The 14,468-nt window shown below is 45.6% G+C and overlaps 1 protein-coding gene across 2 annotated transcripts in view; it reads left to right on the top strand.

Annotated features, from left to right (window-relative positions):
• The window catches only part of SH2D4B (SH2 domain containing 4B), a 75,610-nt gene that overhangs the window by 27,253 nt on the left and 33,889 nt on the right, over nucleotides 1–14,468 (top strand). For both annotated transcript variants that reach the window (XM_068982866.1, XM_068982867.1), the window contains exon 4: nucleotides 8,301–8,448. In XM_068982866.1, coding sequence (XP_068838967.1) covers nucleotides 8,301–8,448 — 148 coding nt within the window. The remainder of the gene's footprint in view (nucleotides 1–8,300; nucleotides 8,449–14,468) is intronic.

The raw sequence follows: 14,468 nt of genomic DNA, 5'->3' as shown, positions 1-14,468 counted from the left end.
CTGAGCCCCAGGTGGAGGGATGGGTAGATGGCACCAGCCTCTCACGTGGGGAGCTGGGAAGGAGGCTCACGCTTGGAGGAGAGAGAATGTGCTTGAGATGGTCGTGCTGAGGTTGGTGTTACAAAAAGGACTATGCCTTCCAGAAAAAGCACGTGTCTTCATGACATTTTCCGTCGGGGTGAGACGGACTGGGCATCTGTGGGTTCCTGCGGTGTGCTGTTACTGATGTGTTATCAGGAGAAAGAGGACTGAATCAGCTGGACAGCTCAGAGGGCTTTGGGCTTGCCAGAAAAAGGCAGTCGACTCCTAAGGTGGAAGGCGAGTGTTTGCCTATCTCCCTTTTGGCTGTATTGGCCTTTTACTGCTAACCCAAAGAAAGATGGCCTTTTCTTCAGTGATCACAGATGGGCCAAAGGATTCTGAAAGTAGCAACAGAGAGAGTTTTCAGGCAATTTCAGCTGTAAAGGTTGAGCATTTTTGCAAAACCAGGGTGAGGATGATGCCATACTCTTTTATTTGTGGTGGAAAATGTCTTCTTTTATCAGTTCATTTGTGTGAAGAGCTTACCTTTGCCACAGTAAGTGACTGGTCATGTTCCTTTGAGGTGGAGGTTGATGCAGGTTTCTGGCTCTCTTTTAAAAGTATTTCTTTGTTTCTTTCTTTACTTATTTGATCTTTAGTTATGGCATGGGAACTGTGAGTTGTGGCACATGAGATCTAATTCTCTGACCAAGGATGGAACCCAGTCCCCCTGCTTGGGAGCAGAGAGTCTTAGCCGCTGGACCACCAGGGAAGTCTGAGGTTTCTGGTGTTGTCCCATTCTCAGGAGAAAAGAATTGAGTGAACTGTGGAACTGCCATCCATCCATCTATCTGTTTATTTATTTATTGGTAGTAAATTTTCCTCCATCTTTATTGAGGTGTGATTGACAAATCAAAATTGTATGAGTTTAAGGTGTACAACGTGACATTCTGATATACATATGCATTACGAAATGGTGACGCAATCAAGCTGACTAACATATCCATCACCTCACCGGCTCTTTTTGTGTGATGAGAGCGCTAGTTTGCTGAAACCCACGTCCATTAAGTACAGTGGTCGTTTATAGTCCCCCTGCTGTGCATTAGATCTCCAGAACTTTCTCATTCTGTATAACCGAAGCTTCGTGCCTTTTCGCCACACAGCTGAAGTTTCTATAGATATATTTTTAAAAGTAGGTGGCGCATATATGTGTGTATGCAGCGAAATATTCTGTAGTCTCAGAAGGAAATCCTGACATTCGTGACAGCACAGATGAGCTTGGAGAACATTATGCTAAGTGAAATAAGCTAGCACAGAAGGCCAAATGCTGCATGATCTTACTTAAATGTGGAGTCCAACAAAGTTGAACTTGTAGAAGCAGGGAGTAGAATGGAAGTCGTGGAGTTGGGGTAGGAGTGGGTGGGGAGGGAAGTGGGCACTGCCATTTACCATGCTGCTTCCTGTTGCCACAGCTGGTTGGAGTAGGAACACTGTATTTAATTTGAGGTGGTTGGTCAAATGCCATTTATCTATGGTATGGGTCAAATGATACACCAGTCATAACCCTTTTCTAGGGGTACTAAGCCTCCTTGTTATGGTAAATTGTGTCCAGTTAAAATACATATGTTGAACTCCCAACCCTAGGGTCTCAGGATGTAACTGTATTTGGACCTAAAGGTCTTTATAGAGGAAATTAAGTTAAAATGAGGTTTTTAGGGCAGGCCCTAAATCAGTGGCTTCCCAGGTGGCTCAGATGGTAAAGAATCTGCCTGCAGTGCAGGAGACCTGGGTTTGATCCCTGGGTTGGGAAGATCTGGAGAAGGGAATGGCAGCCCTCTCTAATATTCTTGCTTTGAGAGTTTCATGGACCGAGGAGCCTGGCGGGCTACAGTCCAAGCTAAATCAATATGAATGTTACCCTTAAAAGAAGAGGAAATTTGGACAGAGACATGCGTGAACAGAGAGGAAAGACCATGTACGTGCTGCTTATAAGCCAAGGAGAGAGGGCTCAGAAAGAAATCAACCCTGCTGACACCTTGGTCTTGGACTTCTGGCCTCCAGAACTGCGAGACAATAAATGTCTGTTGTTTAAGCCTACCTGCCCCCGTCTATGGTGCTTTGTTATGGCAGCCAGGAAAACTAGTATCCTCACAAGGAAGTAAGACTGGGGGGTTGCAAGCCCTCTGGCTCTGACATGGCTCAACTGTTTGTGATTTCCCTGAGATCACTCCTGTTTGGAAGACTTATGTGGGTGGATGATAGATCTATAGTCCCTGGTGAAAGCTCTCTTGGTTAGTGCGCTGTGTATTGAGCAATGTGGTGACCGCAATCCGATTAAGGATTCCTGGGGGAGGAATGGGAAACCCACTTTGTAAACTGTGAAGTGCCGTGCCAGTGTGACGCTTCATTTTTATGCTGCTGAGATGCTAGTGACTGATGAAAGTGAAATACAACTTTGGGGTAAAATTCGGTTTTTTCTGCTTTGGAGGCAGACAGACTTTGGTTCCAGTTTTGCATCCGTCATTCACTCTCTGCTCTAGTACTTCGCATCTTAAAAACAGCCAACTCACCTTCCCTTTTCTAGCTTAACCCCACAGCCCCCTCTGGCTGCTGCTTCCTGTCTCTGCTCATTTTTAACAGGAAATGTCTTGAAAGGGGTTGTCTGTGGTCACTTCCTCTCTCTCCCCCATGCTGCCTGGATGGCTGCCCGTCCGCTCCACCAGGGCTGCTGTTGGCAAGAGCTCACGTCGCGTGGTCCCGAGACCACGTTCTGCAGCCCCTCGGTGCTTCTCTGTCGTCTCTCGTGGTGTCTCAGCAGCCTGCAGCTCGGCTCACCACCCCCTTTTCCTCTCAGCTTCTCCTACAGACATAGCCCCCTCTGGGTTTTTATCTTACCCCTTGGTCTGCCTTCTCAGTCTCACTTTCTGGCTCCAACTCTTTCTCTCAACTTATAAATGGCTCAGTGCCCCAAGGCATTCTGGCTGTTTTCTCTGATCTCCTTTCTCTCTCTCATTGATAACATCAAGTCTGTGGCTGAGAAACATAACCCCCATGCAGAGGGCCTCTGACTCAACCTCTGCAGCCTGAACTTAAGTTCCTGGGACCCTTACATCCCAGGTTTAGGCATCCCACTACCCACAGCAGGTGTCTTGGATGTCAGATGGCATCTCAGATGCATTAAACATAGAATTTTGACTTGTCTTCCTTCCAGCTGTAGTGGATAATTCCCTACTCAAACATGCCAAACCCATTTCCAATGCTGGGGCCATTGTGCCCGTGGTTCCCTCTCTCTAGAAGTTTCTTCTTCCTGAGACTCACTTATCAGCCCTCTTATTATTTAGGTCGCAGAGCAGCCCGTTCTGAGACGATTCTGGTCACTCTGTCTAAAGTAGCTGCCTAGACTCTATCACTTACCCTGTTTTAATCCTCTGTATACTTTATTATATAATATGGCATGTTGTATAGTATGTTATATAAATATTATATGTAATATGATATATTACATAGTATGATATATAATACAATACTTCTGATATTCTGATATATTTTTTATTTTACCGGATGAGTGTTTTTCTGTCATTGGAAGGCAAGCTCTGAGAGAGTGGGGCTAAGTGCCTTTTTCACGGCTATGTCCCCAGTGCCTGGAGCAGGCAGGTTCTCCTAGGTGCTCAGTAAGGATTTGGTGAATGACTGGAGAAGCCACTTAACATCTTTATCCCTTAATTGCTAACTCCTACAGAGTGGGTCATTAGGAATTTGTCTTTTTTTAGAATTTAAAAACGTGATTGTTGAATTGGAGAAAAATTCTCAATCTGTGTCATTGCAGAAGCGACAAAATCCTTTTTTTTTTTTTTTTCCTTTTTAGACGAGGGGCTCAAAACTCAGTTCCCATCTTCTTTGTTTTTTCTTCTTGATCCATTAAACTATCAGTGGACTGAAAAAATTATAAGCCGCAAAAACAGAAAATAAGAGAAGGGGAGAGCAGATGAAAATAATGCCCAGAGAAATTTGGTTTCTGGAAGACAGAGGGAGAGTGATGGGAGGTTAGCGGGGCACCTGCAGGAAGGGGCTGGTGGTCCTGAATCAGCTCAGCCGAGAGACCCCACAGGCTCGAGACTTGGGGACAGCGGGTTCAGTGAAGGATGGCGCTGAGAATGAGGGACTGGTGGCACACACTCCTGCGTGGAGCGGCTGGACCTTCAGTTCCCTGCTTTCACCTGTTTCTTCAGGCTACTTCATCCCTCCCTCTGCCCAGGACCTGAAAGGACACCACTGGGGCTCAGCGTATCCGGACAAGTGGAGAGAACAGGTGGGGGCAGGTCGGAATCAGGGGCAACAAGCACAGGTTTGAACTCTGAACCGTGGAGCCTACTGTCAGGTTGCCTGTAGGGTGTACAGAACTGGTAACATTTTTTTTTTTTGATGGTGTTTTTGTCTATAGCAAGTTAATAATTTGAACTACATAAACTCAGCCTATTAACTCTATTCTGGTGGCCCAATCTCAGGTGATCCTATGATAAAAATATTCTGTTGACCAGGAACATTCATCTGCTTGCTGGGCTACCCTTCTGAAACCAGGGCTTGGCCGCTGGACCTGCGAATGACTCCGTAGTTATGAATGCTGGAGCTTCATAGGGCACTTGGTTAACCCTTTGCATGGAGGAAAGGGTCACAGAGTACTCTGAAGGGCTGAATGGAACCTGGTCTGGGTTTGGGGCATCTTACCTGAACCTTCTGCTGCCCCTGCCTGTCCTGGGGTACTATTTCTGGGAAACTTGCAGGGACAATTTGCAAAAAGGTACCTCAAAGCATTGGTTTCTCATGAATCATGGGGCTCAGGTTAGGGGTCCTGCTTGCTTGAGTCTAAGGGCTGACCTACCTGTAGCCTGCCTCCTACGCAGACTCCTGGGATGTTGGTGGTCAGGCACCACCCGGGTGGACACAGAAGATGTCAAATAATTTCAGAGAAAGAATCTCCAGGTATTTCCATCTGAGGGTTCTCAGTGGCGTGGCTATCCCTCATCCAGTCTTCCCAGAGTGAAACCCAAGGAAACCCCGATTATACACTCTGAGTCTCTTGGGTCTTTAGTTATGACATGTGATGCTGTGCAGGCTCAGTAGTTGTGGTGTGTGGGCTTAGTTGCTGCAAGGCATGTGGGATCTTTGTTCCCCAACCAGGAATCAAACATGTGTCCCCTGGATTGCAAGGAGGATTCTTTTTATTTTTTTAATTTAAATTTATTTATTTTAATTGGAGGATAATTACTTTACAATATTGTATTGGTTTGCCATACATCAACATGAATCCGCCACGGGTGTACATGTGTTCCCCATCCTGAACCCCCTCCCACCTCCCTCCCCGTACCATCCCTCTGGGTCATCCCAGTGCACCAGCCCCAATCTTCCAGTATCATGCATTGAACCTGGACTGGCGATTTGTTTCTTATATGATATTATACATGTTTCAATGCCATTCTTCCAAATCATCCCACCCTCTCCCTCTCCCACAGAGTCCAAAAGACTGTTCTATACATCTGTGTCTCTTTTGCTGTCTTGCATACAGGGTTATCATTACCATCTTTCTAAATTCCATATATATGCATTGGTATCCTGTGTTGGTGTTTTTCTTTCTGGCTTACTTCACTCTGTATAATAGGCTCCAGTTTCATCCACCTCATTAGAACTGATTCAAAAGTATTCTTTTTAATGGCTGAGTGATACTCCATTGTGTATATGTACCACAGCTTTCTTATCCATTCATCTGCTGATGGACATCTAGGTTGCTTCCATGTCCTGGCTATTATAAATAGTGCTGTGATGAACATTGGGGTACATGTGTCTCTTTCATTTCTGGTTTTGCAAGGAGGATTCTTAACCACTGGACCATCAGGGAAGTCCCTCAGAAACACACTTAATTTCCTCTTTGAATTGTGAGCAGTCAGGGAACATCAGACATCAGAAGATAACCTCTGACACAAATGATAGGTACCTAATAAAACAAACGTTAAAGAAAAGAACAAAACAAAACAAAAACCAGAAGAAACAGACCTACATCAGAACACAAGTGAGAAAAATCTCTAAAATCCTCAGAGATGAGTGTTGGCATTTATGAAAGAAGTACAGAATGCCACAAAGCAAAAAAGAAGAAGCAAAGAATGAAAGAGGGCTTGGGAATTATAAATGTACAGCTGAAATAAAGAATTCAGTGGAAGGCTTGGGGGATAAAGTCGGTGAGATCAACCAGGAAGTAGAACAAAAAGTCAGGAGGCTGTATGCTAGAAGATAAGGAAGTGAAGTCCTCCAACTTCTGCAGGAAAATGATTTTAATCAAATTCTATGCTTAGCTAGACTAGCAGTTACATGCGAAGGTAACATAGATACTTTCAGACATGACTCTATATGGATATATAAATAATATACATATGATACAAAATATGTATATAAATCTATGTAAATAGATCTGTTGTTTAGTTGCTAAATTGTGTCTGACTCTTTTGTGACCCTCTGGACTGTAGCCCACCAGGCTATGCTGTCCATAGGATTTTCCCAAGCAAGAATACTGGAGGGGGTTGCCGTTTCCTACTCCAGGGGATCTTCCCAACTCAGGCATCGAATGTGCATCTCCTGCATTGGCAGGCAGTTCTTTACCACCAGGGGAGCCCCTGATGGCTTTACAGTGAACTATATTTATTTTAAAAAATTTTATTTATTTATGGTTGCACTGGGTCTTCATGATTGCCTGGGTTTTCTCTAGTTGCAGTGAGTAGGGGCTGCTCTTTGTCCTGGTGTGCAGGCTTCTCATTACGATGGCTTCTCTCATTGCAGAGCCCAGGCTTTAAAGCTTGGGCTCAGTAGCTGTGGCACGTGAGCACAGTTGTTCTGGGGCATGTGGGATCCTCCTGGACCAGAGATCAAACCTGTGTCCCCCGTATTGGCAGGCAGATTCTTAACCCCTGGACCACCAGGGCAGTCCTGTGAACAATATTTAGTTATGTACCAATCTGTGATATAATTATGAATGGTGATGTAAATCTATTGTGAGGGTGATGAGAAGAAAAATATGGGTTTACACCAGTGTGGGAAATATAAGTGCTAAATATTCATGTACCAAAAAAAAGAAGTAGTAGTTAATGTCTAGAATCAATAAATCAATAATTAGCAGCATTATTCAGACATGGATATAACCACATAAAGGAAAGCTAAAACAATTGAGAATGGTGACCTCTAGGCACCAGATGAGGGTGGGGTAGGTTGGGTAAAGTGGTTTAGAGAATTAATTATTTTCTTATAACAAGCCTTCTGGCATGATTGACATGTGTGTTCATGTTGCTTTGATTAAACAAAAGTAAAGGAAAATACACACAGCCTTTTTGGAGCCTGAAAGCAGGACAATATTTGGAGATTTGGGGGCCCCTAAACTGTTTTCGCTTTGCAATATCTTCTTTGGAAATAAGGTTAAGATATAATCACATCCTCCACTCTTCCCCAGTAGCATAGTGGACACCTTCAGACCTGAAGGACTCATCTATTGGTGTCATATCTTTTGGACCTTTTATACAATTCATGAGGTCCTCACAGCAAGTATACTGGGCTGGTTTGCCGTTCCCTCTTCTAATGGATTAAGTTTTGTCAGAACTCTCTGCTATGACCTGTCCATCTTAGGTGGCCCTGCATGGCATGACTTCACTGAGTTATGCAAGCCCGTTTGCCACGACCAGGTGGTTGACATGAACAGACGACTCATTGGAAAAGTCCTTGATGCTGGGAGAGATTGAGGGCAGAAGGAAAAGAGGGTGTCAGAGGATGAGATGGCTGGCTGGCATGACTGATGCAATGAACATGAACTTGGGCAGACTCCGGGAGACGGTGAGGGACAGGGAGGCCAGGTGTGCTGCAGTCCATGGGTTTGCAAAGGATTAGACATGACTGGGTGACTGAACAGCAACGAGAATAATCATATCCTGCTTGACTTGCCTCCAAGAAGACCAGGCTCCCCTCCTCATGCCCACTTCCCTCTTCCCCCAGAATGAAGGTGTGACCAAGGGTGGCCCAGAGTTCTCTTATTATTGCAGAAAGCTTCACATATTTGGTTCACATATTTCAAGTCATTTGATATTTACCATGGCCTGATTAGATATAACTGTTACCACTTCATGTGTGTAGAGACAGAGTCTGGAGTGGCCTCCTCTGGCCACCTTTCCACGTGACAGCTCAGCCCTGCCCTGCCTGTAACCTGTTACTATCACCTAATGTCATTCTGTCTCCATGACGTGTTTTAGAGGAAAGAGGAAGAGGAGAGGAAGCGAGGAGAAGAGCAGATTCGCCTCCAGGAAGAGCAGAGGGCGAAGGAGCTCTACTGGACCCTGAAGCAGGCCCAGCTGCAAAGCCACCCCAGCGAGAAGGAGGAACGTGAGTGGGAAGAGCAGTGTGAGTAGCACTTGAGTTTTTAAAAAAATTAGTTCAGTTCAGTCCAGTTCAGTCACTCAGTCAAGTCCGACTCTGCAACCCCATGGACTGCAGCACGCCTGGCCTCCCTGTCCATCACCAACTCCCGGAGTTCACCCAAACGCATGTCCATTGACTCGGTGAGGCCATCCAACCATCTCATCCTCTGTCGTCCCCTTCTCCTCCTGCCCTCAATCTTTCCCAGCATCAGGGTCTTTTTAAATGAGTCAGCTCTTCGCATCAGGTGGCCAAAGTATTGGAGTTTCAGCTTCAGCATCTGTCCTTGCAGTGAACACTCAGGACTGATCTCCTTTAGGATGGACTGGTTGGATCTCCTTGCAGTCCAAGGGACTCTCAAGAGTCGAGTCTTCTTCAACACCACAGTTCAAAAGCATCAATTCTTCAGTGCTCAGCTTTCTTTATAGTCTAACTGTCACATCCATACATGACCACTGGAAAAACCATAGACTTGACTTTTTGTTGGCAAAGTAATGTCTCTGCTTTTGAATATGCTGTCTAGGTTGGTCATAACTTCCCTTCCAAGGAGTGAGCGTCTTTTAATTTCATGGCTGCAATCACCATCTGCAGTGATTAATTAGGTCGCTGGATCTCCCTTTCAGCATGCAGACTCTTAGTTGAGGCATATGGGATCTAGTTCCCTGACTCAGGCCTCCTGCATTGGGAGCTCAAAATCTTAGCCCCTGGAACACCAGGAAGGTCCTAAGCTCTCTTATTGGGGACTGGGAGGCTGGCTTGCTTTCTCAGCCACTTTCCTCCCACCTGTCTACTTGCTCAGTCATCATTCCAGTTCATCTGCTTAGCCCAGAAGGCTTTAACCTGTGTCAACCATGTATATGGTCCTGGCTAAGGACCCAGAGGGTAAGAGCTCCATCCTCAAGGAACTTACTTGCCTGTTGGGGAGATTTCTTATACTAAAGAGTAAAACCCTACATTTACTGAGTTACCAATAATTTTATGGCTGTGTGCTAAGCCCTGGAGATCCAGAGATGAGGGATCATGGTCTGTATCTTGGGGGAACTCGCCAGTCAGGCAGGAGCTAGGCACACAGGCTAAGGGCTTTGAGGGAAAAGGTACACGTTCTGTTGGAGCACATGGTGGCTATTCTGGTGGCATTCCAGATGAGAAGGTATAAAGTGAGGCTGCTGGGAGCATGGGGATATCAAACGAAGAGGTTGGAGAAGGTGCTCAGGATGGAGAGCCCAGAATATGATAAAGGGATGTGTGTACTTAGGAAGTTAAAGATGTATGTGAAAAAGTGAAAATCACCTGGTCATATCTGACTCTTTGCGACCCTATGGACTGTAGCCTGACAGGCTCTTCTATCCATGGAATTCTCCAGGCAAGAATACTGGAGTGGGTTGACATTCCCTTCTCCAGGGGATCTTCCTGACCCAGGGATCAAGCTAAGGTTTCCTGCATTGCAGGCAGGTTCTTTACCGTCTGAGCCATTAGAGATGTATACTACTACTGGTAAGTCACTTCAGTCGTGTCCGACTCTGTGCGACCCCATAGACGGCAGCCCACCAGGCTCCCCCGTCCCTGGGATTCTCAAGGCAAGAACACTGGAGTGGGTTGCCATTTCCCTCTCCAGTGCATGAAAGTGAAAAGTGAAAGTGAAGTCGCTCAGTCGTGTCCGACCCTCAGCGACCCCATGGACTGCAGCCTTCCAGGCTCCTCAGTCCATGGGATTTTCCAGGCAAGAGTACTGGAGTGGGGTGCCATAGGTGGCTCTTAATCTTGGAGAGTGTCGGGTGTGGTAAGAAGTTAGGTAGGAAAGCGGAAGTGGAACTAAGCTTGAAGGTGGTGTTTTAATATGTGCTTGAGACTTGCTTTAACCAGGTATGGATAGGCATGCTGATATGGAAATGACTGCTGCAAGACGTTTTTGCTCACAGATTCCTAGAAATGGAGAGCATGGCATGCCATGCAGGGCCGCACGAGAAGCACCAGGGTGAGTCAAAAGGTAGAGGAAACAAGTAGAAAAAGTGGGCAAGAGCCTTCACTATGGTGTCATTGGGAAAGGTAAGGCATGCATGTATGCGAGCTCAGTTGCTTCAGTGGTGTTCGACTCTTTGTGACCCTATGGACTATAGCCTATCGGGCTCCTATGTCCATGGGATTCTCCAGGCAAGAATACTTGCGTGGTTGCTGTGTCCTCTCCAGGGGATCTTCCTAACCCAGGGATTGAACCGGTGACTCTTAAGTCTCCTGCATTGGCAGGCGGGTTCTTTACCACTAGCGCCACCTGGGAAGCCTCAAAGGTAAGACAGGACAGGGTAAACCGACTTAGTTTGAATAATTTCAGCAGGCTCTGGGGTATAGGAGCTGTCTCTAGTTCTCTATACCTGGCACTGGGGTGATTAGGGCAGATGGACAGATTGAGGAGTATAAGAACCAGATAAACGAGGTGGTTGGGGTTATGGGCTTTGCATTGGTTGGTTTGCATTTGAAAGGTGCACTTGCATCTGGGTCCTTTGCTAGCTTTAGGAAATGGCTAGATCTTGGAGGGGCAGTATTTGAAGGACCAGCAAGGTCCCAGATGTCAAAACTTCAAAACATACAGGAAATAAAAAGGCATGACTTGCATGAGTGGACAGAGGAAACTTCTAAAGTCCAGTGACATAATTTGGGCTGGTTTTGGGGGTGAGAGAGAGGAGGAGACTGTGGCATGATTGACTTTGGAGATGACGAGGGCCACAGCAGGGAGAGCAGAGATATGCATGCCTTCTGCTGGCCAGCATTCTGTTCTTCAGCGTTTCACAACCACCTGCCCCATTCATTAGACAGACTTAAAAAAAAATTGAGATACAATTCACATGCCGCAATGCAAGAGACCTGGGTTCAGTTCCTGGGTCAGAAAGATCCCCTGGAGAAGGATATGGCAATCCACTCCAGTATTCTTGCCTGGAAAATCCCACGGACAGAGGAGCCTGGCGGGCTACAGTCCATGGGGTCACAAGAGACGGACACGACTGAGCGACTAAACCACCCCCATAAAATTCATCCTTTCAAAGCGTGCAGTTCCGTGGTTTCTAGTATGCTCACAAAGTCGTCTCACCATTACCACTCTGCAATTATAGAACATTTTCATCCCCAGAGAAAGAGACTCTCTGCCCACTGGCAGTTACTCACCTCCTCCCACTATACCCATGGAAATAATCTAATGTCTGTCTCTATGGATTTGCCTGTTATGGGCAATTCATATAAATAGAGTCATATCTTACGTGGTCTTTTGTGTCTGACTTCTTTCATTTAGTGTATCTTCAAGGTCCATCCGTGTTGTAGTGTGAGTCAGTCATTCATTCTCTTTTATGACAATAAAATTCTAATGTGGGCGTATACCACACTTTTGTTTATCTGTTTATCAGTTGATGGCCATTTGGGTTGTTTCTATTTTTTGACTATTACAGATAATGTTGCTCTGAGCATTTGTGTTTTTGTGAATATGTATTTTCAATTCTCTTGGCTATGTATCCAGGAGTGGAATTTCTGAGTCTTATGATAACTGTACGTTTAACACTTTGAGAAACTGCCATACTGTTTCCCAAACTGACCATACCATTCTACATTTCTAGAAGCAATGTGTAAGGGCGCCAGTGTCTTCACATCCTTGTTAGCGCTCGTTTTTGGTGTTTTGCTTAATGTCCATCCTAATGAAATGCTATCTCATTGTGATTTTGATTTGCATCTAGCTAACACTTGCCATGAGAATACTGAGGATTGTAAGAAGCTACTGTGAACAATTATAGTCCAACAAATGAGATAACCTAGAAGAAATGAATCACTTTCAAAGATGTACAACCTACAAAGACGAAATCATGAAGAAATAGAAAATGTGAACAGACCAATTACTAATAAGAATGCTGAATCAGTAATAAAAAAAATCTGCCAACATAGGAGAGTCCAGGACTCGATGGCTTCACTGATGGATTCTCCTGAACATCTAAAAAAGAATTAACACAAATCCTTCTCAAAATATTCTGAAACATTGAAGAGGAGGGAATACTTCCAAACTCATTTTAAGGGGCCAGCATCATCCTCATCCCAAAGCCAGACAGAGACAGTATAAGCAAAGAGAGTTACAAGCCACTATCCTTGAGACACATAAGTGCACAAGAATCCTGTAATATTTTGCTTCGAAATATTTGAACATTTGGAAAGGCCCCGTGGAGGAAACAGCATTTGGTTTGGGAAAGTTGAGTCAGAAAGAGGGAACAGCACCGAGCAAAAGCGAGGGCCTTGCGTGCGTGGAACACGGCACGTGGTTTGGAAAAACTCATTTATGGCTGCGCTGGGCCTCGTGGCTGCACGTGGGCTTCCTCCAGTTGTGGCGAGAGGGGCCTGCTCTGAGTTGTGGTGCTCAGGCTTCCTGCGATGGCTTTTCTTGTGGAGCATGGGCTCTGGACACACGGGCTTCAACAGCTGCAGCCCACGGGCTCAGTAGCTGTGGTTTGCGGGATCTAGAGTGAAGGCTGGGTAACTGGCGCCTGGGCTTGGCTGCTCTGTGGCCCGTGGAATCCTCCTGGACCAGAGCTCAAACCTGTGTCTCCTGCATTGGCAGATGGACTCTTAACCACTGGACCACCAGGGAGGCCAGCACGTGTTTTGACGTGGCTACAGCCTGGGCTGCATGTTGGGTCATGATGGAAATAAGGCTAAAAAGGTAAAGCCTTAGGCAAGACCTAAGAAGGATTTGTTCATACAAATTTGGAATGCATGGAGAGAGAGGTGGAAAAAGAAGACAGGACAAAAGTTTATAGTGAAAAAAGAAGTGAACAATCACAGAGTGAAGTCACACGAGCCCGCTGTGTTCCGGGGAAGGAGCACCGGGCTGGGAGCCCAGTCCTAGCTCTCCTGCTTGCTAGTGCATGATGTCAAGCAAGTTCTCATTCTGCTCTGTGCTCAGTCTCTTCATTTGTAAAAGGGAGGGTGATCCTGGAGAGTTGAGGCTTGTTGGGAGGGTGAAATGGGAGAGAGGAACCCAGGTGCTCTCTAAGCTGGGAAGGGCTGTCACTCACGGGGCGTTCCTTTTTTTGTACCTACACCCTGAGATGGAAAGTTACAGGCTGGGCTAGTGTTTAGCTGGGGATAGAGGATGGAAATCATTTGGTGCAAGTGCTGTCTGTTTGCTAATTGATGGGCTGTGTGGCACCAGAAAATGGAAAAACCTACCCTAAACAGAGAAAAGATGTGATAATTCAGGCCCATGATTTCGGTTCCCTCATTTTATGCTTTCTTAAAGAATGATGAGCTTAACTCTGAAGCTGTCATTCAAATCCAGCAAAGCCATTCTGCACTCAATTAACTTAATATGAAAGCTATAGTGGGCCATTAATCTACTGGGAGCAGCAGTTTTTGATAAAACACCTAAATTAAATTCTCCAAGTTAGGAAAAAAAGAGGGAATTGTTCCCTTTAGTATCACTTGAATACAGAGTTAGTTATTCAGTTCAAACAGCAGAGCAGGCTCTGACTTCTAAGAAGCTCTGAATATATCAGGCAGAAATTCACTTAATAATTTCTCAGCAGGAATTTGTAGCACTGTGAGTTAGGTAACATCTAGTTGCCCAGAGATTTTGAGATGAGACAGTCTGACTTGGCTAATGGTATCGCTTGTAAAAATTGGGACAGTGTTACAGTTAACCCCTCCCCTTTCTCTTTGAGCTTTAAGGATCCCAGTTGTGTCCCCGAACCCACAATCTACATCCTTGTGTCAGCCCTTTGTGGGGTTGTGGTCAGAGCTGACTGAGAAAATGTGTTCTCAAGTCTACTGAGTCCAGTTATCTTGGTTCTGTTCTCTTCCCTCATAGAAGGGCATGTGCTCTGGAGTCTGGGTTTAAACACAGTGATTCTAGTGGACTCCCCAGTGATTCAATGGCTAAGACTTTAAGCTTCCAGTACAGGGGGCCCGGGTTCGATCAGGGGGCTCGATCCCACAGGGTGCAGCTTAGAATTTGCATTGCCACAACTAAAGATCCTGCA

The sequence above is a fragment of the Capricornis sumatraensis genome, chromosome 10 (assembly GCF_032405125.1).
Source record: "Capricornis sumatraensis isolate serow.1 chromosome 10, serow.2, whole genome shotgun sequence".
Taxonomy (NCBI): Eukaryota; Metazoa; Chordata; class Mammalia; order Artiodactyla; family Bovidae; genus Capricornis; species Capricornis sumatraensis.
The sequence above is the reverse complement of the archived record's forward strand: the minus strand, read 5'-3'. Positions and strand labels throughout refer to the sequence as shown.